The sequence below is a fragment of the Neodiprion lecontei genome, chromosome 2 (assembly GCF_021901455.1).
Source record: "Neodiprion lecontei isolate iyNeoLeco1 chromosome 2, iyNeoLeco1.1, whole genome shotgun sequence".
Taxonomy (NCBI): Eukaryota; Metazoa; Arthropoda; class Insecta; order Hymenoptera; family Diprionidae; genus Neodiprion; species Neodiprion lecontei.
Window position 1 is genome coordinate 41,171,201 of NC_060261.1, and position 25,868 is coordinate 41,197,068.

At 40.6% G+C, this 25,868-nt stretch overlaps 2 protein-coding genes across 4 annotated transcripts in view; one reads left to right on the forward strand and one right to left on the reverse strand.

Moving 5' to 3' along the window:
• The window catches only part of LOC107220391 (receptor-type guanylate cyclase Gyc76C), a 57,318-nt gene extending 33,562 nt beyond the window's left edge, over positions 1-23,756 (forward strand). For all 3 annotated transcript variants that reach the window (XM_046730128.1, XM_015658963.2, XM_046730129.1), the window contains exons 6-21: positions 15,343-15,646; positions 15,755-15,901; positions 16,592-16,791; positions 16,971-17,130; positions 17,285-17,439; positions 17,654-17,941; positions 18,161-18,421; positions 18,508-18,579; positions 18,713-18,881; positions 18,976-19,125; positions 19,209-19,548; positions 19,652-19,775; positions 19,900-19,998; positions 20,096-20,240; positions 20,337-20,593; positions 20,693-23,756. In XM_046730128.1, coding sequence (XP_046586084.1) covers positions 15,343-15,646; positions 15,755-15,901; positions 16,592-16,791; positions 16,971-17,130; positions 17,285-17,439; positions 17,654-17,941; positions 18,161-18,421; positions 18,508-18,579; positions 18,713-18,881; positions 18,976-19,125; positions 19,209-19,548; positions 19,652-19,775; positions 19,900-19,998; positions 20,096-20,240; positions 20,337-20,593; positions 20,693-21,625 — 3,804 coding nt within the window. In that variant the 3' untranslated portion in view covers positions 21,626-23,756. The remainder of the gene's footprint in view (positions 1-15,342; positions 15,647-15,754; positions 15,902-16,591; positions 16,792-16,970; positions 17,131-17,284; positions 17,440-17,653; positions 17,942-18,160; positions 18,422-18,507; positions 18,580-18,712; positions 18,882-18,975; positions 19,126-19,208; positions 19,549-19,651; positions 19,776-19,899; positions 19,999-20,095; positions 20,241-20,336; positions 20,594-20,692) is intronic.
• Positions 22,692-23,750, reverse strand: LOC107220390 (NADH dehydrogenase [ubiquinone] 1 alpha subcomplex subunit 6). Its single transcript, XM_015658962.2, has 3 exons — positions 23,608-23,750; positions 23,147-23,262; positions 22,692-22,968 (listed from the first exon to the last, which is right to left on the reverse strand). The coding sequence occupies exons 1-3, from the start codon at positions 23,729-23,731 to the stop codon at positions 22,840-22,842; spliced, it is 369 nt and encodes a 122-aa protein (XP_015514448.1). The 5' UTR covers positions 23,732-23,750; the 3' UTR covers positions 22,692-22,839.
• Positions 23,757-25,868: the final 2,112 nt, after the last annotated feature.

The following is a 25,868-nucleotide window of genomic DNA, read 5'->3' on the forward strand; positions in this document are numbered from 1 at the left end:
AGTTCACATATTACAGTTTTCGTTAGCCTGATGTGTTTAAATTTGATTCCGTTTTTTTTTATTCTTATTTTTTTTTTTTTTTTTCTCAGATCATACTTTTAACACTTGCTGCATATTTGCTACCGAACGAAAGAAAGGAGTTTGCATGTTTAATAATAGAACTGCAGACTTGCAATTCGGAGAGACTGCATCTTTGAGCTCTGCAGGGTAAAACGTTACAACTCTGCCCGCCGTACGCACCGATATTTTACTCGAGTGTCGCAATTTCATTTGCAAAAATTATCCGTGACGTGACAATCTCGGCGATGGATTAAATACACATGTTTGCCGCAACGTATTTGCGTCGCTCGTTTTGTACGGTTGAAATGACTTGCTCACTTCCGGTAGGGATTTATACTCCGCAGCGTGAAAGGAAGGAGAGAGATGAAACTAGAAGAGAGAAATGGAGGGGGAAAGAAACTCTCGGGGAAGTCTAGACTTTTGTGATAAAGAGAACATAATATTATACGAGCGTATCTTTGAGTACAAACTACCTTGCACACAACTTGTTTAAATATAGAAATTTCGAGGAAAACAAAATTTACGAAGATGACGTTTTTCTACATATAGTTATACGTTGTACGTGACGAAAAAATTGTGTGCAGTCTTGCTTTTATATACGTATGTTTTACAACATGCTACACTGTTTTCCATTTCGTTCGTGTAACGCAAATTCCCTCTCGGAAAAAAACCAATTGTAGTCAAATAAACAGATTCACCGTAAAAATGTTAATCACTTTGTTTATATATACATATCGCGATATTTCGTGTAAAAAATTGACGAAAAATATTTCCCAAAAATTTAGCATCCAATCGTTTATATACGTGACTGTTAATGTTTGTAAAAAATTGTGTTTCACGTTTTGGTGACATCATATTTTCGAGATATTTAATTTTAACGAAATGTGTTTTGGGTTTAAATTTTCTTATCAAGTTTAAATCCAAAAAACAAAATCCGACAATATTTCTCAAGAAAAATACGAAGTATCGTGCTCGAAACACGTCGTCAAGTTTACGTAAATCAAAGTTGGATCAATAGTGCCGTAAATTCAGTGTAAGCAAATATCTAGAAAAATTTCCTCCTTCGTCGTGCACGACTATGTAAAAAAATGAAAAATTTACGGCTCGCAATAGCTAAAGGGGGAAAAAAATGGTTAACGTCGGTCTCGAGTTGCCCGGGCGATTCGACGTAGCGAATACACAGCAATATTACGAATTCAATGGAGTGTGCGAATCCGTATTGCGTTAGGAAACCGTTCCGGAACGTATCGATGGTAGATTTATGGGCGAGGACCACCGATCTACACACGATCTAGAAATACCGATTCCGGTTGCCAGTCTTCTGCGAAAAGATACAAGATGAGGAGAAGAAGCGGACCGAAGCCCCGATTTTCGGGCATATCACGCGTTGCGTCTTCATCACGCGTGATGCTTTGTCCATACATTCGTACACACATACGCCCATACTCACCTATACGCCTCTGCAACAGCAGAAGCGGACGGATGATGATGACTGGTGATTTTGCGGACGACGAGGTCGGGGACAATTTGTCACAAAAAGCTTCCATTCCCGTTTGCTCGAGGTGTTGGTGGTTATACGTGTCTTCAACGACGAAAATAGTTGCGTTATAACTAAATCGCTTGTTAGCCTAATGTCCTACACGAATCACGTTCTCCCTCTGCGACTCGCATATTCCGTACGGCTCAATCTACGCGGAAAAGTATACCGTGCTTGTGTGATACACGAACGTCCGATCTCTTCTCGTTTTCGCGAGATACGACTGGTAACTAGGAGTCGTCGAATCGTCGGGTGGACGGAAAGAAGAAAGATGAAAAAAAAATAAAAGAACGAAATCTATCCCACTTTCGGAACACAATCTTTAACTTATCGTCCGTCATTCGTGTAACCGTTATGGCACTGTTATGTACCACCACCCCTTCTCTTATAATCTAGCAAACGCGTCACTCTCGTTGCAGCGATGATCGGTCGATGTATTTCTGCGCACTGCAGCGGCCGGATGCATCATGTATGAATGTAAATTCGTGATTTGAAAAAGAAAATGAGTGCACTTACGTGCGAATAAATTTAAATAAATATTTGGGTGCCGGGGAAGGACAGAGGGAGAAAAGAGACAAACGGTTCAAAGGTTGGACTGCACCTTCGTGCACTGCTGCTGCAGTTACACACGAGAAGATTGCGGTATCCCAGCGTATTTTCAGACTATTCTATGAAAAGGTGGTTCTTATCCAAAATTAAATTTGCGAAATGAGGAGCCGGTCCGGTCTAAAAACGTCATTATCGTTCCGTCCTAAAAGTTATTATGTACCAGTTCAAGGCAGTTTCGTGAGCTGTTTGACGGCGTGAATGTCGAACCACGTCGTCTGTCCGCCATGCCGGAGTCTAAAAGTTTGGAGAATTGATATTTACCGTGCACGAATTATGACAGTCTCGAGCGACAATTATGCAGTAATAAGTAGGTAGAAAAAAGAAAAAAGAAGAATGGTAACTGATTGATGTGTATGCCGCATACGGGTTTAATTTTAAGATGAGAATACGACTCGAAATTTGATGTCACTGGGGGGAGGGATTGCAGACGTTTGAAGAAGGCGACGTGATGCGGGCAGTTGGTGATTCAAGTTGTATAAGGCAGAGTGAGAGAGAGAGAGAGAGAGAGAGAGAGAGAGAGAGAGAGAGAGAGTTTGGGTCAAATTCATAAAGTTGTTCGTAAAGAAATTGAAATTAAAAGGACGGGAACAGGGCCGATGAGTGTGCAGCGTGTAACTTCATTCGGTATAATCGAGAAGATAATTTGAGTGCGTGTGAGCAAATGAGGACCGGCACCACCGCCATCGTCGTATCAATTTGTTGGTTCGCGCAGTGTCAACTTAAAGTCAGGTTCTAAGTACATTTTGTATATGTATATCACCAATTTACACATACTCACCAATTCGTTCTCCATCCATCTAGTATTTAAATCGAGGATGAGGATCAAGAGCGGAGAGGAAAAAGAAAGGTTGCGATGAAGAGTCGATTGGAAGCGAATTGGATGGAGGTAAAGGGGATGCAACGATGCAGGGGAACAAAGGAAGGAGGAAAAACTAACTTCGCGGCTTCTTTCCTTAATTTGCGACAGCGAAATGGGGGGGGGGGGCGCGTTGTATTAAACGTAGAGGACGTTGCTTTTATCGTTTCGTCCTCAGATAACATTCCGAGAACTTTATAACTATACATACTCGGATGACGTCGCTTCGAGAGACGTACCAAACCGGATTTCTAATTTTCACCGTCTCTTCTCCGGTATCTCCTGCTCCCTTTTCTTTCTTTCTGCTTCTCAAATTAACCTCCGTGCACAGCATCGGCTCATCATCATTTGCACGAATTCCGCTTCTTCTTGTTCCTACGGTGGATATGGTGGAACCGTGAAGATGTTCTGCGTTTTTACCAAAAAAAAAAAGAAAAAAAAAAAAAGATCCTCATCAACGTCTATCACAGTGACAACATTGTACCTCATTTGACGGCTGTCCAAAATGGAGGAACGTAGTCATTTTGCATACTACAGATTCAACGAAGACTGCGAAACCGTTTGGCCGAGTCGACGATACGACGGTAATTGATTTATGTAATCGGATCGACGTATCCGGTGACTCGGTTCTGCAACGATTTCTCATCAACGGTTTCAACGGTTTCTTTAACGACAAATTTATTTCCGCGTACTCGGACGGAGCTGCGTGATCATTATTGAAAACTTGATCCCACCGCGACGTCAAGCATTGCTGATCGCTAAACGCGCCTTTTCATCCCACACGTTGCTTTGACTGTGGGTGAAAGCTGCGCCACCGCCACCTGTCGGTAGCGAGACGAACTTTGCCGTCGACCGATCGCGTTCCTCAGCCAAGATCGATGTAATAATTCGCGAGTACCATCGGACAAACGTTTCGAGCAAAATCACGGTTCCAGTTTCGAAAAGTCATATTCCGCACACATCGCTACACCGCACAAAGACGGATACCGGAGTCTTGAAGTCGGTGTGTTTCAGGGTTACGCAACCTGTTGAACGACTCGACTCGTTTCTCAGGCATCACCTAAACCTAAACCGATAGCCGCGGGGTGTTTCGGCAGGAGGTCGCGATTGTCACGTTCACGGCCTCCGCCTTCCTCGTCCTCGTCCTCGACGTTGATCGACGAAGAGCAGAGTCACTCGATCTTCCAGCCTGCCTGCTGCCTCCTCCTCGTTATTTAAGCGTTCAAGGATACGCCGAGAGCTCTACTGGCACTATAGTATATACGGCTTATACACTAACTGCCCGTGTTTATCGCGCCTATATTTAGACCACGACTCCACGATTGCTCGCCAACCGACCGAACGAACGAACGAACGAACGACCCGACTTGTGTATTTCTGTGTGTGTGTGTAGCTATATATGTTAAACTCGACCGCTGCATGTATATGTATATATATACTCGACACGAGACTCCGGAGCCCTCGAGGAGCCCAACTTTTTGGTACTTGAACCGGATGCTGGGCTGCTGCTAAGAGAGGATCTTTCAGTTTTCGCACTCGAATCAAGTCGGCGTGACGTCAAACCGAGTTCCTGCATCGAAAGGTGGCCTCGAATGGAAATTTCACAAGTATAAATCAGGGAAACGCAACGTCATGCCAACGCAATTACGTTGCCCACCTGCGAAAGATTTTTACAATTCGCGTTACACTTACATTGTAGAGAATTTCGTCTCGATCTTCGAGGCGAAACGATCGGTAATGGAGTTGGGTTTCTGATTGTGGAAAATTTCCAGAGAGTCCGAAACGTCGGGATCACCGTTTTTTGTGACCACCCTGTGGACCATGTGCACCGATCTACGTCCCCCACTCCCACCGTACAGCATCGCTGCATCGCTTGCAGCACGTCTCGGGAGAGCCTTAAATCTGTGATCGTGTATGCACCGGGTGTCCGTGAATTAGCGACTCGATACATCACGGCAATCAGGCATAAATCGGTTCAAGTTTAAGCGATCGTTGTCATCTTGCAAACGATGTCTGTCTACATTGGTGATTCTTGTTAACTCTACGTCTTTCTCGTTGATAATTATACTTTTTGTCACTGTGAGACAGCGTCAGGCTGTACGTTGTACGCCTAACCGAGAAATTAAAAAATTAAAAAAAAAATGATTACGAAATTGCGGCGTACACAGTTTCTTGTTACGTACGTTATATTTATAGTTTAATATTTCGGTGACTCGGTTGGATCAGAGACACAGTGATCCGTAATTAGAACGAAGATTTAAAAATTTGACACCTCGCGTACCAAGCGAGTCTTATAATTAGATCTAATAAAAAGTCAAGTGTTACGAAACGGCGTAGGTGTAGGATAGGAGGCCCTTTTTTACGGGCTCGGTTTCATTAGCGTGCATGGTGTAAAACACGGAATATGCATAAGGTACACACGGGTATATAAATATACTCTGCACTTATGCACACGCCTTGTCGTCTATATATAGAAGACGCGGGGCGACGACGCCTGCAACGAGATCGACCGACTGTATGTATGCCCCCTTTGTCTGCATGTTTTTTTCCGTCCGCGTGTATAAGCTGCTGTGCAACGCGTGCGAACATGTGGAATTCACGTATTTATGCATATGCCTCAGTTGTACAGAGCGATTCAAGTACGATTGTTGATTATTTTTGTACAGCTATAGCGGTATCTCCCGTCTATCGAATTCCGAACACCCAGCAACGTACATATGTATTATACACATTTTCCTTTGAAGACATTTCTTATTTTTTTGTATTCACAGACCGAAGGAGCGAACGTTTATAACTGCAATTTGTGGGTTATATTTATACAGGTAACGAGGATTGAAACGACACTGTAGAATGAAGAGTAGTTTTTACACTATTTAGGACAATGCTCGGGTCAAGCTTTTTTTTTTTTCCTTATACATTCATTCGCAACATTGTTCAGTTGTCATTTTTCTTTTTTTCCTTTCTATTTTCGGCAATATCTAGGTCGTTGATTTGGTAATTGTTGACACCTTTTGGCCACTGAGCTTTGTAACTTATCATTTGACCATCTCGAGTACAGTTCTCGGAAAATTTTTCAATTCGAATCTGTTATACCGTAACCCAACGAAATTTTTTTAATATTTTCTCTCGCCTTTGAAAGTGTATTTTGATGAATATAAAGGAAGAAAACTTTCCGTCACACCTATCTTCTCGATTTGCTCGATAAAAATTCGCCTGTCACGATCTTTTCCACTTTGATATATACGTTACAATTATTGTTGCATATACGTGACGAGATGGAGACGCAGAGTAGAAAAGATGCAGATATTTTGTGAGAAAAGTACGGGAAGGGGAGAAATTTTCGTTTCTCCGAAGTAAGGTAAAATCAAAATTGTGCGTATTTACCTTTATAATATACACTACGGCTTACACGGCATCCGTGATTACGTGTCAATTATTTTTCGCCATAGGTCTGACGGACCTGATGGAATTTTTTGAAATTTTTCATTCAACGATATAATTGCATAAATTATGTGAAGAGACACGAATAGAAGAAGAGTTATAACATTAATAGATCGAGGGAAAAAATTAAGGTTGAAAAGAAAGAAACGAATAAAAAAAAAAAGGTGCGTGATCTTGAACGTATTTACAAATTGCCTTGCCTTGCTTCGCAGCACTTTCAGTAATTTACGCCAACATTAGCCGGCACCGAATTCAGCCTCGAATGCGATTTACGAAACGCCCCTGTAGCAAGGAATGCAGTACGAGCAACGTTCAGTTTTGATGGATTACGTGCGATGTTTTTTTTTTTTGTTTTTTATTTCTTAAGCGCATTACTAGCCGCCATTTGAAAACTGGATAATTCGTCGCATACCCGCCGCATTTTTTCTTGACGCAGCTATTAATTTCTGCACGCCGCCTCAGCTCCGCGATGTAGATTATAATTAAAGGCTGCATCAACTGCACTCGGTATACATAGGTATACGTACTACAAATTTTATCGTTGCCCGCAACGCGAGCTTGTTTATTTAAACAAAGGAATGCGCGATCCGACCGTAACGACGCGATTAATACGAAGAGCTGTGTATTGAATTAATTAGAGTAGTGCCGCTCCTCGAGTCGACGACAACTAAACCGCAATCAACCGCTTGCAGTTATAGAATCGCGGCGCTAAACTCGGCAGGCCAATTATGAAATCTGACGTTTTATTACATATGTACACGTACGTGTACATATATGCGAAACTTGATGCAGCAGTTGCGCATTTTTCGCATACTTCGCGACTGCAATAACTCGAGTCCGAGAGACTCGGCGAGGTCTCTATACGAAAATAAAGTTTTAATTCGTTTGAAATTTGTCGTTCGATCAATCAATCAGTCGCCCTCACAGCGATAGGTTTCTTCCGTGTAAGCTAGTCAACAATGTATTACGGTTGTAACTATACCGGTTGTATAATAAGTTGCATTATACGTAAAGTTCCGCAACGCCACTTAACGCGTACAAGTTATTCTATTTCGTGTTTCGCCATTCAAGGATATACATTACAACCGCGGTGAGACTATCGCTATTTGTCTGATATTTCTATAAATAGAATCTGTTGATTTATGAATAAACGAAAGCAGCATGCCTTTGCCGCCCGTGTGCGCTGCCGTATACACAACATGCCGCTTCTGCGTGTCGAACACGCGCCCGTGTATAAACGGGACGTGAAATACGTTTGCTTGTGTCCAACGTGTGTGTCGACTCGGTACCGAGTGTGCGTTCCTAAGTACGTATTACCCCTTCCCTCCTGCGACCTCCTCCACCTCCTACTTCTCATCTCTTCGCAAGCTCTCAGAGTTGATCGTAATGTAACCAACCGCTTCGACTGTAAACCGAACGACGACTGGTTATTATATCGTCACACACACCTACGTATCTCAGAAAACGCGTTGTTTTGCTTCCTTCCATATGTATCACAGATTCAATTTTTTTATTTTATTTTTTTTCTCGTTATACGCATGGTACTTGTGTAGGTACTCAAGTTTTGATCCACACGTAGAGGCGCGGTACGAGTAATATTATGATACACGTTATGTTAGTCTGAAGATAACGAGGTTGAAGTAAGCTGCGTTGTAACGTAACGTAAGACTGTACGAAAAATCACTATTCTGCTATCTCGGAAACGCTTTGAAAGATTTGTGGTTTGTGAAATACGTGTATGAGTTTATATTCTGCTCTATCACGTTTTAGTGAAATTCAGACAAACACACAAATGTCGGATAATAATGATTTTTTGTTCTTCTTCTACGATTACATCGTCGATACATTCGTAACGTTACGAACGTCAAACTTGTTATGGAAAAAATAACGTTTTTCTCAGGAGTTATGATCCATGCTCAATTATCGTAGACTAAAGTTTTTTCTATTCATCTGTTGTACTGTCGTTCCAATGATTTTTCATTCCGTAATTGAGTCGTATTTCGATATCGATTCAGAGTTTTTACCAAGGTTTAATGCCGAAGTATTGGCTGTTGATTAAGTTGAAAAGACACATGGCTACAGGAAAATATATACCTACGTACACGAGAGATTTCACTCGAGCATGTTGTAGTTTATATTCGCCGCGAAAATTTTTCGAGATATATTTTTAACAATGAAGATACGTCGATACAGCGAACGAAGAGTCAAAGCTTTCTAATTGTAAAACTCGTACAGTAATTCACGGTTACTGCGTGAAAATGTCGAAAATTTGACAATTTTTCGGCAAAATGAATTTAACAATTTATATATTTCAAGTTGAAATATCTGTCCGAGGTATTTGTATTCGTAAAAATTTCCCCCGCCGTTTATCGAGACAATTTATCATAACAATTGTCTCTTTTCTTTATCATCAAATGAATTTTCGTTGGAACAAAATCACGCAGACTTAAAATATAATATGTAATAGCTCCGAAGAACGTGATATTTTTCTTCAAAATATGTTCATGTTTTTCTTGCGCTGCACGTCGCTTCGTACCTCATACGCATATGGAAAATAAGTCTAAATATATCAACGACGTGCCATAAGGGACTATTCACACATTGCGTAAGCATATTATATGTGCGTGGGGTTGCTGAAAAATCTTGGAAGAAAATCTTACGTGTAAATATTCCAGCCACAACCGCGCTGTAAAGAGAAAATTTATATAATCATACGAAAAAATGTGTTACATTTTCTCTGCGTAAGAAATTGAATTTTTGGAAGAAGCTGTTCGATATTTTATTTACGGTCATTGTCGAAAGTGAAAGAATGAAAAAGAAAATCGTCATTCTCGTGGTAATTTCAATTTTGATTAACTAAATCAGCAACTTATAATACTTATACCCTGGCTCAAAGTCTTTCTGGTTTCGTCGAATGATCGTAAACATCCGGAATACCACTTATTTTACGGTAATTTAATGTTCATTAATTCCTTACTTTTCCGGCTAACTTGTTTCCGGTCCGAAACAAAATTCGAGTTCGATTCTACACGAGTTATGTGACAATGATTTTCATTCTCCCACGTCTCGTCGGCTGCGTCACCGGTCAGTGTCACATAATTCGTACAGAATCGAACTCGGATTTTGTTTCGGACCGGAAACAAGTTATCCGAAAAGGGGGAGCCGTTAATGAACATTACCGTACATCAATATCGAAGAACATTGTTTAATTCGACGATAAATCAGTTCCGCAAGTGAGAAATTACCGAGTCATCGTTAAAGCGTAAAACTTGCAATTAGTGGCCGGTAAGGGAATTCCAGAGTTATGGCTGCCGCGATTATTACGAGAATTGGCATAAGCACGGTGCTGTATTGCTTATACCCGCGAGCTGTCAACCTCGAATTACAAAACGTTAATTACCATTCATTCACCTTGTCCCCAACTGCTGCACTGTCCGCGTATATACATATTCACGTCACGCGTGTATTGAAATTTTTCATACACCGGGTCTAAAAATAGCTCTATAAAAAACCCGTTACACCGTTCGATCGATCATTTATATGAACATACGTATTTAACGTTACCGATCACACGTTGTCCTTACGTGATCTTTACGGTTGATTCGCGATCACCAAGGACCGGATTAATATTATACATGTAAATACATATTTTTTAATCGAATCATTTTCAATCCTTATCTGATTTTTCTACATAAAGTATGGGTGTTTGGATCGAAAAAATGCAGTTTCCATTTCCCATATTTTAGTTTTTCACATGTATATTACATGTACATATTTTGCAATTTTTTGATAAATGTATTTATCCGGGCCCTGCCGATCACTGTTCAGCATGTAGAGGTATGTACTCGTATATCGATTCCGTGCCGCGGTGATCGTCGGATGAACGGATGAACGAATGGTCGACGTCGTATTGTGTCGCTAGAATTTCAAACAATAAGTCGTTGCACAACCCATCGCATCGCGTCGGCCAGGGCTACAGGGTCCTCCGTCTGCAGCTTCTTGTGGCTCTCAAGGTGGTCCCATCTAAATATAGACGATCGAGGCCCAGAATAACACCGTCGGACGACCCGTCGACAATGACCAAGCCGCCACAGCCTTCTTCTTCTTCTTCTTCTTCTTCTTCTTCTTCTTCTTCTTCTCCTTTTTCTTCCTCTTCTTCTTTCTCTCTGTAAAACCGGTGAGAACGAAGGGTGGGGGGTGAAAAAAAACTGGGTCGACCGCGTGTTTCTCATCTCGATTCGCCCGCTGCACTTTTCCTCTTTTCCTCTTTTCCAATTCACGTAACATTCTTCGGCTTCGTTGGCTGCTTTGACTTGTGCAGCGGTGTCGTGAGACGTCCGTTTTAGTTAAATTTGCATTTTGTTTGTGTAATATATAGTCATATGCAAAGTATATTCTTATGCAAATATCGGGACGTACTGCAGTTGCAAATTCCATCATCATCTCAATAATTTTGTGAAACGGCGTTATAAATTGTCAGGGAAGATTATCGTACGTCGGAAGGCGATCGCATGTTTAAAAATTTCATAGGATTGTAACGATTTTTTAAATCCTATAATTTGACGTTTGCCCTGGACTTTAGTTACGGCGAATTTTGTTAGACATTTTTTCGATATTATGAAATATTTAAAATTAATAGCGAATCGTACACTCGGGACAAGCAAGTTGTCGTTCTTGGCTTCTTTTTATTTTTTTTTTTCAACGTTGATACGCGTATTTACAGTAAACTAATTCGACAGTAGATACGACGTACCATTGTCAATATACTAACGATCAAAACCAATCTCCATATAAGAATTTAAACATGCCGTGCATTTCACTGTGAATTCTTGTCTGTACCAAACGTTCATTATTGTTTCATGAAATTTTGTATATTTATACGTAATGTGAGTATACGACACTTGATTATTTCATCTCCATCATACTTCACGTTACGGTTTAAACTTTTAATCTTTGTCCCAGATCCTCCAGATCCTCGCTATTACCGCATGATTTATGCTAAGAAGTACTCGAGGTACACGTATGCATGTGCATTATGCCGGGTATAATGCACCTCGGTACCGCACCTCTAACAATATACATATACGAGTCTCTGGTTGGGTGGGGGTCAGGAGGTCGAGCGAGGTCTCAATCCCGGCCTCCGCAGACGTCCGACAGGTGTTAAATCCGTCTTGACAACATCGTCGTCGGAAGACAATCTTGTCGCCTTCGCCTTCTTCTCCCTTCATCCCGTGCACGCTTGCACGCATGCATCGCGAACGATGCACACGGTGCAGCTTGGCAGGCCAGACTCGAGGATTCGTGCCCAACATATACGTACGTATTTATGCGCAAGAATTCTCCTCCCGCAGTGGGTAGGTCCTGTAGGTACGCAAGGTACCAACGCAACACTTGTTGCATTCAATTTTTGTAAGTATTTACACACGTATACGTTGGGTACAGGCACATGATCCTACGTAAGTACCTGGGTAGGTGTATATACCGCAACCCATGGATGCACCATGCACCATGCACCAAGCAACGGCAATTACTGTTAGTCGCGGCGAAGCTGCTGCTGCTGCTGTTCGAGAGGTGCGGGCGGTTGGAAGTATAGTATATATTATATATGGCCGCATAATGCCTTTTAGCACTGCATAAAATGCAGTTTATTTTCACCCTATAGGTATATGGATAGGCCTCGACGATATAGGCACGTTCGTGTATGGTGTCATGTGAAGTATAGGTACCTGACTCACACGGTTCGCTGGAGGAATTATATCGCTCGTGAGCATGACGGAGTGCGACGAGATTGGGCGTGCGGAAATATACCCGTGTGTGTGTGTGTGTGCGACGATGCGTACCTTGTGTTTTGGATATACGTATATATCCATATCCATATCCATATATATATATATATATAGAGGAATGTTCATTAATCGCTTCTCAGTGGGTCAATATTTTTTTTCTCTTCTTTTTTTTTATGGAATAAAAACTGAAACGAATTTTCTTTGTATAGAAATTGTACGTGTCTGCGATCAACGTATCGTTTGTTTCTTCTCCGTTTCACTTGCGTCGCTACAATCATATTGGCACAAAAAATTTTCTTAGAAAGAAAACTCGTCTCGGTTTTGATTGCCAAAAAAAAAAAAAAAAAAAAATTGCGAGCCATTGGGAAGACATTGTAACGACCATCACTGTACGTGACATTTATTCGACGAAGAGACACCATTTCTATATCGCGACGCTCTCCATCGCGTAATTGATGCCTGATTTCCGCTTCAAGACACGAATAAATCTTCACTGACTGATCGCGTAACGATTCTTATATATATATATATATAAGATATATTACAGTCATAACTGTAATAACAAATTTTCTTAGTGACGATAATTTGGGTTGAAATTGTTGTACCGCGTGATGGAAAGTAAAATTTTTCCAAAACGTAAGTATTTCAATCAAAATGTCGTTACAGAATTATGTGAACAATGTCGTTATAATAATGAACGATTTTATTTTGGCTATGTTACATATCATGGCGAGGATCATTTACCGCAGCGTATAATATCTTTCAACGGTGTAATTAATTATACCAACCTGTTTCCATTGAATACTGAAAATTTCCTTTCACCAGTTGAACGCATCTCATAGACGTGTATAAATAGCGTGTAAATAATACAGAATCCGAGAGTGGTAACGAAATGAAAAACGCGCCATATTTATCGCTCAATAAATATAGTCACCTGGCAAAAGTGATTATCCTAACAGCGGAGGGGGGGGGGGGGGGGGGGTGGTAGGGTAGATTACTGCAAATGAGAATAGATGTTGAATCGATCAGCGTCACCGTTCCGATGCTCTGTGGCGATTAGACCGGGCTTAACGGGGTTGCGACTAATTGCCTGCTGCACTAGCTCTGACGATCTTCCTATAGGCTTGCCTGCTGCAGGCCATCGGCCTCACACACGGCTCGTCGTTGCTGGCTGCACAACACACGGTGACGACGATGCTGCCGCTGCAGCCGACGCGACGTCCTCATGGAGAAAAGAGATGCAAACAGATGGAAAGAGACGCGGAGAGAGAGAGAGAGGAAGGGTGATGGAGCGGCGGGAGGAAAAGAGCGTTTATGAATATAGATAGAACGCGGTACGGTGGAGATTTTCCGTCTCTCTCTCTCTCTCTCTCTCTCTCTCTCTCTCTCTCTCTCTCTCTCTCTCTCTCTCTCTCTCTCTCTCTCACACACACACACACCTCTCTCTCCGAGAGCGACAGGTGGCCGCTGCATCCGTCATCGATACGCCCGCGGCAGCAGCATTCAGAAATAAATTCCGCGTCTAGATCCCTGCATGCAGCAAAGATTGAAAATTATGTAGGAAGTCGGACTGTTATACTTTATACCTATTCTGCGTGTATATATATATATATATATATATATATTCGTACATACTGCGATTCGCTTTTACAGTCGCGCGTCGCGTATAACGTACGTATGCAGGGTGTGTGCAATAATATAGGCGTGTGTAGTGACTCTGCTACTTGGATTCAATTCAATGAACCGCAGTGAGACGAATCCTTTCGATATACATACGATCCGTCCATCTATATATCTATAAACGCATACCCCGCAACAAGGCGACAAACAGCGTTGCATGATGGACTTGCAATGCACATGATGCAGCAAGTATTATAGATCCGGGGGGGGGGGGATAAAATGGTAAGAATTATGAACGAAGAAGAGTAGGAATAAGAATATGGAGAACAAAACACAAAAAAAAAATCCAAGAAAGGACGGGCCGAAAGAGGGGGAGGGAGAGAACTGCAGAGAATCAAGTGCTGACCCCCAGTTGTCACATTTAATTTATATGTTAATGAGCGCATGTCACATTTCAGTCGACCGCCCCGTGCACTCCAGAGACGTCCACGTCCTCTCCTCTCCTCTCCTCTCCTCTCCTCTCCTCTCCTCTCCTCTCCTCTCCTCTCTTTCCTTTCCTCTCCCGCCCGCGCAGCAAGTTTATATTTAACCTACCGCCACACTGCGGCCTAACAGCGCAGCCCATTTTGCTGTGCACGCCGTTGCAGCAGCCAGCATTCAGCTCACAACAGTTTCGTTCCCTCTTCTCAAACCATATGCAGCAGCCTACACGAACAGCCTGCCGCCTTTCCGCAGCGAAAGGGTCCGTCGATTCTTAACTTCGAATTCTTCGGAGCATGTGCAATATGCTGCCTCGGCGGCTGGCGGCTATCTTGTATCTCTGACCGAAGCATGCGCCGATTATTATTTCAAATACTGCACGATCCCCGATCGCATTACTTAACCAAGATTCTTCCATACCTGATTCGCTGATTGTGGAGGCCAGGGAAAAAGCTTACAGCATATCAGCGTGTATAGAATGCACGGAATATGGCGCTAATGCATTTCCTGCGTAATCGTGCTTCTACCGACCTATTGACAGGTATATCGTGTACCCGAGTGTCTGAGTACCACTCGACCCTGTTCCGCAAATTAAAAACAAAAAAAGAAAAAAAAAAACATTCTTTTTTACTATATCCCTCTGCATAATGCGTGCACTGACCATCCGATGCGCTTTTGTCAAGTCCAATCTTTGTACACCGTATTTCTTGCATCACGTAAATGAAATAAAAAACTTGAAAAAAAAACATTGCAACGAATGAAATGCGTTTTCATAGATGAGGAATATTTTAGAGAATGCCAGTCTTCCAGGTTATTTTTTGAAAAATTCATTTCCAGTTAAAAAAAATGGAAACGTGTTCGATGCAGGTCGGCACTGTTTGATTTATTTGCAGAATATTCATTTGTATCGAAGGTCTGTTTGTGTAAGTTTGTTTTCCTTGGTCATTTTACAGAAATGCTCGGATTCGAAGGCATCGGCGGTGTCAACTTTTGCGCGGACGGAGCCGCCGGACACTCAGGTGTCGAAGTCCGTCATCGCGTTGCTGCTTCATTACAATTGGGACAAATTTTCTATAATAACGGAAAAATCTTGGGCGACCGTTGCTCACTCGTTGAAAGATCAGGCAGCTAAGCACAACCTCACTGTAAACCATTTTAAACCCGTCGAAGACCGGCACATTTGCTGCGAACAGAGATTGCCTTGCTGCGGAAACGATTGGTTTCAGCTGATACAGGACACCAAAAACATGACTCGCAGTCAGTCCGCAAGTTTTAAACACATTCTCGTTTCATGTTCATTACAGTATTTTTTTTTTTTCAAATCCCAATCACCGATGTACATGTTTTTTACTATCCTATTTTCAGTTTATATTTTCCTTGGGTCAGCCTCATCCCTGGTAGACATGATGAATTCAATGCAAAATCAAAGATTATTGGACGATGGAGAATATATGGTAATACATGTTGACATGATGACATATTCTCAACGAGAAGCAGAGAAGTACTTATGGAGTTAGTATAGCCATGCTTCTTAGAGAATTTAGTCGCTTATAAAATCCGACTTATTAATACTTACCGTACATTACAACATACATACCCGTTATATGATATAATACGATGATACGCTAATCGCGTTTAATCGGTCACCCGTTTACCTCCGTATACTTATAATACACTGTTATTTTGTTTTTTGTTCTACCCTGAGTCATCCAAACCTTTGTTAGATACTTTTTACGTAGATTTTGTGTATATCGTGATACTTGAGTAAATTTTCCGCTTAATTGTGTACGTATAAACTGTGGATGGCAAAGAGACGCGTAGTAAATGGATTTTGTTTGTCTTTAATTTCAATAAATTCTGAAATAAATCATCCGCAGTAGTTTCAGTTAACGTCGTGTGCCACAAAGGTCACTGGAAGGCCATTGATTATCGTTGCACGGAATGAATACGTCACCGCTCACAGACTAGCGAGCAAATGATTCTTGTTTTCGTATAAATATCACAACATCGCATTACGCGTATTAAACTTTTGCAGTAATTAATAGTAATCCTGTTACGTGTAGGATCATATAATTCATATGGTTTGTTTCGGGATTTGCACGTGAAATATTTTTTGGCAATTTATTAACGTATATAGCAGTAATTGACTCTGTGTTTATTTGACACTGGTTCACTACAAGTTTGCATATTTTTTTTTTTTAGGACCGAACAGTGTTAATACTTTACGAAATTGCTTGGAGCCAAAGGATTTTTTGAAAAAGGGTCGTTCGCTTCTGGTTGTTGTCGCTACGTCGCCGACTCAGGGCTACGAAGTATTTACTAAAAAAGTTAGCGACTACAACATAAAGGAACCGTTTCATTTCTCTATTCCTCCACTCTTCAAACAGTCGAATTTCGAAAAGGTTTGTCAATGTTTGAAATTTTGCTTTACAGAAATTAAAATAACGTATACTCTCATGTTCGTAGATCTATTCGCGTACCTACGTAAGTCAGTATAATCTTATAAATCCGGAGTAAACATCACGTATTACTCTTCATTTATTCATTTTTTAAATATTTTATTTCCTTCTAATATTTTCAGCACGTATCTATTCACGCGGCCTATCTTTACGATTCGGTAAAATTATATGCTCAGGCCTTGGATCAACTCATTAGGGAGCACCAAGATCTTAGCGTCGAAGAGATTGCCAGCAATGGCACTCGGATAATAGAGACGATCATCAAAAGGCACACTTACGACAGTACGTATAACGGAATATACCTATAATCGTATCTAGTTCCGTGATAGCAAATTAAAACTGAATGGAAATTCATTCGAGTAGGTATAGTATTCGTATTCCAATCGCTCCGTTCTTACATTCACGATGTGATATTCACCGATTCTCATTTCCGCAGGTATTAGCGGAGCGACGATAAAACTGGACGAAAACGGAGACTCGGAGGGAAATTTCTCCGTTCTTGCTCTGCAAAAATTACCTATGACGCGAGATAAATTTTCATGCGATTACCAAATGATTCCCGTCGGGCAATTTCAACAGGGTGATACTATAGTGAGTGAGTTGTTCATAACACTCGTGAAAATATAATTATATCCATACCTGTCTTTAAAACTCCGCCAAGTCTTCTTTTGGTAATCTGATTTATCAAATAATTGAAAAATGGATCAGAACCTCTGCGTTTTACAGCAATTGAATTGCGCGATCAAGTTATCTGAAGTAATCAAAATTATCACATTTCAATGATGATGAATAATTACCGTTGCAGGTCTACAGGCCTATCAAGTCAATGGATTGGCCTGGTAAAAACAAACCGGAATCCGAACCCGGTTGTGGTTTTCGAAACGAACACTGTCCAATAATTGACACGTATTCGCGGAGCATTATCGCGGCAGGTGTACTAGCTGCCTTATTATTTTGCGCCGGAGTTATTGCCCTGAGTATATATCGAAGGTGGAAAATAGAACAGGAGATAGAGGGACTGCTGTGGAAAATTGATCCGAGTGAAATTCACGGCTATCCTCATCTGGACAACATGATGTCATCCCCTAGCAAGGTCAGTGAAATCGATTTTGGCAAATTTTTTATAATTTCGTTGATATTCCGGGAAAACTTGAGACATCTTGAGAGAACAATGACTGATGGAAAAGAGAAATTAGCAGAATGAGTGGAAATGATTTGTTTGGAAAGAATTTTCGTCTCCGTTGAGTCGTGAAAAATTTTCACCGTCATAGTTTATATGAATAAAAATGCTATCCTTTGGTTGGTTTTACAGTTAAGTTTAGTTAGTGCCATATCATACGAATCCAGGTGTGGAGGACAAGTGTTTGCACAGACTGGTCATTACCATGGGGTAGTTGTACGGATAAAGGAACTGAAATTCTCAAAAAAGAAAGACACCCCGCGAGACGTGATGAAGGAAATGCGCGTACTTCGTGAAATAAGACACGGAAATCTAAACTCTTTTATCGGAGCCTGCGTCGAACCCATGAGAATATTGCTAATTACCGACTATTGTGCCAAAGGAAGTCTTTACGTGAGTATAAACGTGATAATCGTGCGCCAATGACTGTGGCAGTCGACGCTAAGAATTGGCAGTAAACATTGTCGTTTTCATTGCAGGACATAATCGAAAATGAGGATATCAAGTTGGACGATATGTTCATTGCGTCGTTAGTTCATGATCTCATCAAGGTAAATTCATTTCGATGGATTCAAAGAATCCAACGTGCATTTCGCAGCAGCGTATACGGATTTTAGACAACCGTATGTTTAAAAGTATTACTTCACAGTTTACAATGCAATTATTTCCTTCTTCTGAATTTAGGGCATGCTGTACATTCACGAGTCATCCGTGCTAGTCTGTCACGGTAATCTCAAGTCTTCCAACTGCGTAGTAACGTCACGTTGGGTACTTCAAGTCTCGGATTTTGGTCTCCACGACATGCGTCACTGCGCTGAATCTGACAGTATCGGGGAACATCAGTATTATCGAAGTAATTGATCGCTAAATTTTAAAGATAAGATTCAAGCGTGAGACACAGTTCCATTGATCGGTGAAAAAAAAAATAAATTGAAATAATTTTTCAGGCTTGTTTTGGAAAGCACCAGAATTACTGAGGAATCCCAACGCACCTATAAGAGGAACTCAGGAAGGAGATATATATTCGTTTGCTATCATATTGTTTGAAATAATTGGACGGAAGGGACCGTTTGGGGGGGTAAATCTAGAGCCCAAAGGTAATTGACGAAATTTAAAGGTTTCATGTTTAGTCGGATAACTTTCGAAATATAACGTATAATTGAAATTATGGGATGATCAGAAATCATAGATCGAGTAAAGAGATACCCGGAAGAAGGAGAGCCGCCGTTTCGACCGAACATTGACATATTGTCGGATTCCGAAACGGGATCCAGCGATTACATAGTCAATACTATAACCGACTGTTGGGCAGAGAGCCCCGAACTTAGACCAGACTTTAAAATGATAAGGACTCGTTTGAAGAAGATGAAAGCAGGCAGGCACAGAAATATAATGGACCAGATGATGGACATGATGGAGAAATATGCCAACAACCTCGAAGATCTAGTCAGTGAGCGTACGCGCCTTCTCTTCGAGGAGAAACAAAAAACCGAAGATCTTCTCCACAGAATGTTACCTGAGTTAGTTATTTATCGAGTTCCATTTTCCCATTGTCGACAGTTTCGTGGATTATACGCGAGAAAAAATTTTTACGTATTCAAAAATGTTCTTTGATTTTTTCAGACCTGTTGCCAATTGTCTCACAAACGGTATTGGAGTTGAGCCAGAAGCTTTCGATTTAGTCACAATATACTTCAGTGACATTGTAGGATTCACTGCAATGTCAGCTGAGAGTACACCGTTTCAGGTAAAATTTCATTCACATTTGTTCCGTTGAGCTTTTGCAATTGTCGCAAATAACGTTAGACGCTTCGTATATACGGATGTCGGAACGGATGTGTGACACAATTTGTATATACTTGTGATTACAGGTTGTTAATTTCCTGAATGATCTGTACACTTTATTTGATCGTATCATCAAAGGATACGACGTCTACAAGGTTGAAACGATCGGAGACGCCTACATGGTGGTGAGTCTTACGAAGCTTGTAAATTTTTAACACGTAACAAATTCTCCGATTGAATATAACCGCAACACGAAATTCCCGTGTTTATGTTTTTCCTCAGGTTTCCGGCCTTCCAATTAAGAACGGAAACAAACACGCCGGTGAAATAGCATCGATGTCCCTCGAATTGTTGAATGCTGTTAAACATCACACGATAGCTCATCGGCCGAACGATACGCTTAAACTCAGGATTGGAATTCACACAGGTATAAAAAGCTTCCGTGTATTAGAACTTGATACGCTTTGATTATTGTGAACTTTTTTTTATTTTTATTCCAATCGTGATTCCATATTTTTTACAGGCCCTGTGGTAGCTGGTGTGGTCGGTCTAACAATGCCGCGGTATTGTTTATTCGGAGACACCGTGAATACAGCGTCGCGAATGGAATCCAATGGTGAACCTCTGCGGATACACATTAGCGCCCAGTGCAAGGAAGCCCTCGACAAAGTCGGGGGATATATCGTCGAGGACAGGGGATTCGTTAATATGAAGGGAAAGGGCGAGGTGAAGACATACTGGCTTGTTGGAGCGACTGAAAAAGCCATACAGAAGAGAGAGGTACGTTTCTCTTTGACCATCGATGTCGCTTGGATCAACAGATGAGAGGGAACTTTTGATTCGAAATTATTAGCGAAATTAATTATTCTATTTCTGCAGGTGAATCTGGGAGAGCTTCCACCGCCTCTATTTTGTCGGCCCAGAAGAAGCCCGAAATTTAATCCCGAATCGAGACAAGCATCGCTTTTGGCAGGCCTTGGAGGTGGCGGTAGTAGAAGACACTCTAGCGTGCCTAGGCCGGGAAATACCGATGATTCGTCCTCGCAGCACGGAGGATCGAGTCCCGTACCCCGTTCCGTGACAAAGAAGCTGGAGCGGACTCCTCTTTACTTGCTTGACAGCTTGATGAGTAATTCGAAAATGACATTAGATAACATCGCGCTGCCTAGGGAGATGGATACCAGAGCTGCGAATGTCAAGCTTGCGCTCGACGACATGTTCGTCGACGTCAAACCGAAGTTCCGTAAGAATGCCAGAGTGTTATCGACGATAGCCGCCTCCTCTTCGACGAGTGATTATCCGTCACCGACAATCTTGAGAGAATCTCGATCGCTGGATCCATTCCCCATGGAACGGCAGTGCAGTCGGAAGCTTCAATCTCCGAATTTTTCTACCAAGGAAAATAAAAAGAGTTTCAGATCTATGGAGAATTGTGATGAGTGCACAAAGACTACATCGAAAACGGACGTATCAACCGATAAAGTGTTGAATAATAATTACCCTAATGGCAATGTGATAATAGTGCCTAGAACAGACAATGTAACTTGTGATGTAGATACTCCGTTGCTCTCAGGTGACGGAAGTTGCGTAGGAGAAGTAGTGCCTGTGAAACGATGGCGTTCGCTGGATCAAGTTGCACCTACTCCGAGTACAGGGGATGTTCCTGACAAAAAATCGTCGGCAAGGAACTCGATAAGAAGTTGGCTGGTGAATCTTTTTAATGGAAACGGTTTGAGAAGTAGCGACGCATCTCTGCGGAGGGGAGTGATAACAGGGTACGACATACAGTCGGAAAGGGAGAGTATAGTTTGATGATTCTCTTCCCTGTTTAATATTTTTTTTTCTTCTCCTAACCTTCATCACTTTCCGCCTTTCTGTATATAAATAATGACCTACGTGAAAATGTAGATCAATTGATAATGCAAAGGATCGTCAAAGTAATATTATTGTTATGAGTCATAAGCATGATGATTATCTGTTGCCATTTTAGCTTACAATTTAGGTATGTGCAATTTATGTATATGAAAGTTACCGTCAGTGTATATTTTTAATATGATAAAGATATTTTATAATTTGTATTAAAATGAGCGTTGAATGATGATGTTGATGGTGATTATGCGGTTAATACATAGTGCGGGACTGTTACTATGTTTATAAAATTAGTTTTAAAATACCTAAGCGTGTAACAAGAAATAAGAAACAAAAAAAAAATATTTTATGAAAATCATTCTAACCAAAGTATACAAACATGAAATATGATCTTCCTAAATGAGATCGCTCTGTGCATTAGCACGAAAGTGAACCAACGAGACCTTAACAATGAAAATACAAATTGAAAATAAGGTAAGCACCGCTATCGATGCTCTTAGTCTCAAAAAGTGCTGTATTCTATATATATATTTATATATACATATAAATATAAAATACAAATAATTTTATATATGCATAACATAACATATACTTGTTCACTGAAGGGAAGCAAATTATCTGTATGGCTGTGAAAAGTGAACTAGATCGTACCTAAGGTGCTTAGTAATATATCATGTTGTCAAATGTATATAATAAGTAAATAATAATATATCTATGTGAAAATGAAATGTAATTTTAAAAGAAAGCAAACAAAAAAATTTCACCTTCTGTAAATGCTAATTAAAAATTTACCTTTTCGAATCTTTAAAACTGTGACAATCTTGTGTAACAATTATCCCGTCCTAGGATTGAAGTAGCTTTGTATCCCGGACAGCGAAGAATTCGAGTGATTAATTTATTTACGCCCTAATTGTTACAAATTTTACAGTAAAAAAGTGCCTACCATTATCGATAATAATATACGAAATAGATATGTGAAGCTAAGAGAATTTCACTATCCGGCAGATGATTATGATATACTATGTACATTTTATTTCAATAATAACTTACAGGAAAAAGACATTGCTTGTACAGATTTTTTGTCATTAATGTGATTGAATCGATTTTGAAAAACTATTACTTTGGCTATCTCGAAAAGTCTACGTGCACAATCGAAACTAATCGTGCCCTGATAAAAATTTAGACAGAAAGTCGGTGGGTTTCTTTTCCTCGGTTTCCTTGAAGTAGTTCATGAGCGTTCCTTTCTGCTTCCAAATCTCCACAGTTTCCTTCAGTTCCATTTGACCCTTTGTAAAAGTAACAGATATTTCTCAAATGTTGATAACCAAAGTATATCGGAATACTTCTACAATTGGATTCACATTGACAAATACAATTATTTCCAATTTTTAAAAGACCATAAATCTGAGAATTATGAATAATTTCAAGTTACGCTTAAAATGAGTGATAAAAAATGTACTTTACTTTTATAACAAGCAGATCTATGGCTCTGATGTCTCGCACATGAGCATTCTTCAAGAACTCCTCGCGAAGTTTCTTCCTGCACTGTATCACAGACTTCGGGATATGGTAATCCTGAACTAGATTAAAAAAAATTATTCATTTGTAGTAGAGTTAAAGTCTCTTGACATAAAAAGCGGGGCTTGTTAATAATTACAGCAGAAAATAAGTAGACAGTTTAGGTTAGGTTATTTATGTAATCGATAAAATATACTTGTTACAGGGCTAGTACATTATAAGATGACATGACTGAGTAACGAAAAGAAAAAGAACATTAACAATAAATGCATTAATATTGTAAGAATTGAGATAAGTAATACGGAAAAGCAATAACGAAGGAGAAAACTGTCTACGCACCTTGGAACGACGTTAAACGCTAGAAAACCGGATTTTGTTACGAATAGACGAAGTTCAGGTGTACCTACCGATAAATGGGATTTGGCGGTACCACGCTTTGTATAAGTTGAGAACTCTCGACCGTGCTTCAGGTTGATCAATGGATAAAATTGGTCGCACTTGGCGACGGACAGTCCTTACAGCGGAGGCCATTGCTATTTACTGGATCTGATTGAGACGGTGGAGTGAAAAATGTAGTCACGGTAGGTGGAATGGTTCGTACATTTCTCGCTACCTGCTGCTTCGTTTTCGACTGTACAGTAGCGACATCTTCCGGATATATCGATCTTCATTCAACTGTAAATGCTAACAGAGCTAACAGAGAAAGGTTATAAAGCATGGGCGTAGAGAGTATCAGACGGATTACTCGTGCTCCGAAACCCAAGTCGTTGACTGAAGAATATAAAGACGTTCCAACGGTAGAGTTGAGAACTTACTGCAGAAGATCAGAGAGTTACCGATTTCGACATGATGCTGGCTGCATTCACCTTCCGAGTAACACAGTCTTCGCAATGGTAAGCTCGGAGCCAGTGCATAGCCTGTGTGTACTGACTGCCTTGTCGACGATGCAAGAAATTATAATGAGAATAAATTTCTTCCAAAATTTGTAGCAGAACAGTGATTTAATTAAAGTATAGGTACCCGAGAATAGAATGTATACATAGATCATAAGTAATAATGGATCAGATATAATAATGATGCAGACACCAAAAAGTATACATCTATATGCGATCCATGTACGATATTTGCATGATATTTCATTATAAATAAATATGTTTCAATGCATTTAGGAATAATTTATCAAATGTACAGAGGTCATGTGCAAATAATAAATGAATTGATTCGACCGCATTTTGATGTATTCATTAGAGCTTTAACAATAAATTTAAGCTTTGTTACTGCTTTTATTTTATTATGGATAATCAAAAACATTTCCGACTATTCGTGCTGTGGAAGCATGGGGATTAAACCAAATGTAGCAAAAGATTAGAAACAGTGTATGTAGAGTACGGGTATTTTTCTAATAATGCAAATAGAATAGAATACCACGCCTTGCGAATTAGCTTTCCAGACAGAGATGAATGATGAATTTTAAGGACTGCATTATCGTTGTTGAATACTCTATGCCTCATGGAAAAAGAAAATCTGTAACGACAAAATTGATGCACCGGATCATCGTCGACTTTAACTTTTGAAATGTCCTACCATTTCCGAACACCTCCAACCATCCTATTTACCTATATTACTAGATTAGCTATGATATGAAAAGAGAAGAATTATTCATTTCGAAATGGGATTCTATTCGACGCGCACGATGTATTCCATCACATTGGTATTCATAATTATTCGAACAACTTTTCATTTGCTGTCTCGATCTTGAATTTTCATAGGCATAGAATCGAAACGTTGTTTTAGCTGGTCACAAGTGAAGTATCTGCGTTGGGTGGAGGAGCAGAATTGTTTTTCGAAAAGTATTCGGATGGAAAAAAATTCAGAGTAACTGTAATACGTCACGGATGCGCTAATTTTGAACGAGATGAAATGGATGCTTCGTATATGAGACAGTATTTAACGCTGCGTAGTGATTTAAAGACCTAGAAAGGTGATAGGGAGAGAAAGAACGACGCTTCTTACCACTTCGAGTGTATTTTAACACACATTTGAAAGATACGAGCGAAATTTTTCGTCATTCGCTTCTTACCACTTCGAGTGTATTTTAACACACATTTGAAAGATACGAGCGAAATTTTTCGTCATCCAACTGTCGCAGAACGGCAGCGTTATTAGCCGAGCCGTTTACTGAAGAATATATCTTCAGTCAACGGCTGACCATCGAAGGGCCTGGCCGCTTGAGTCTGGAATCGGCAGGAGAGATGAAGTGTGTATTTCTTGTATGAAACGTGAAAACTAAAAGCATTATACATCATATCATATCATCATACATCGTACATCATACATCGTACATCATACATCATACATCATACATCATACATCATACATCATCATACATAGTATTAAAGTTCGAAACCAAAGTTCGGATGTCGGATGTTCAGAAAGTGACGTCACCAATTCAAAATCAGCTAGCCGAATTCCTCAGTCTGGAAACAACCGCGCAGTAGAGCGGACGGATGAGAGTCGCGCTCCGCAAATTTCGAGTACCGGGTTCTCAACCTCCCGGATCCCGCGCTTCGGGTCCGCTACGTATTTCGAGTACCGGGTTCTCAACCTCCCGGATCCCACGCTTCGGGTCCGCTACGCGGTGAAACTCGACTTCCAGGATAAGCGCTCC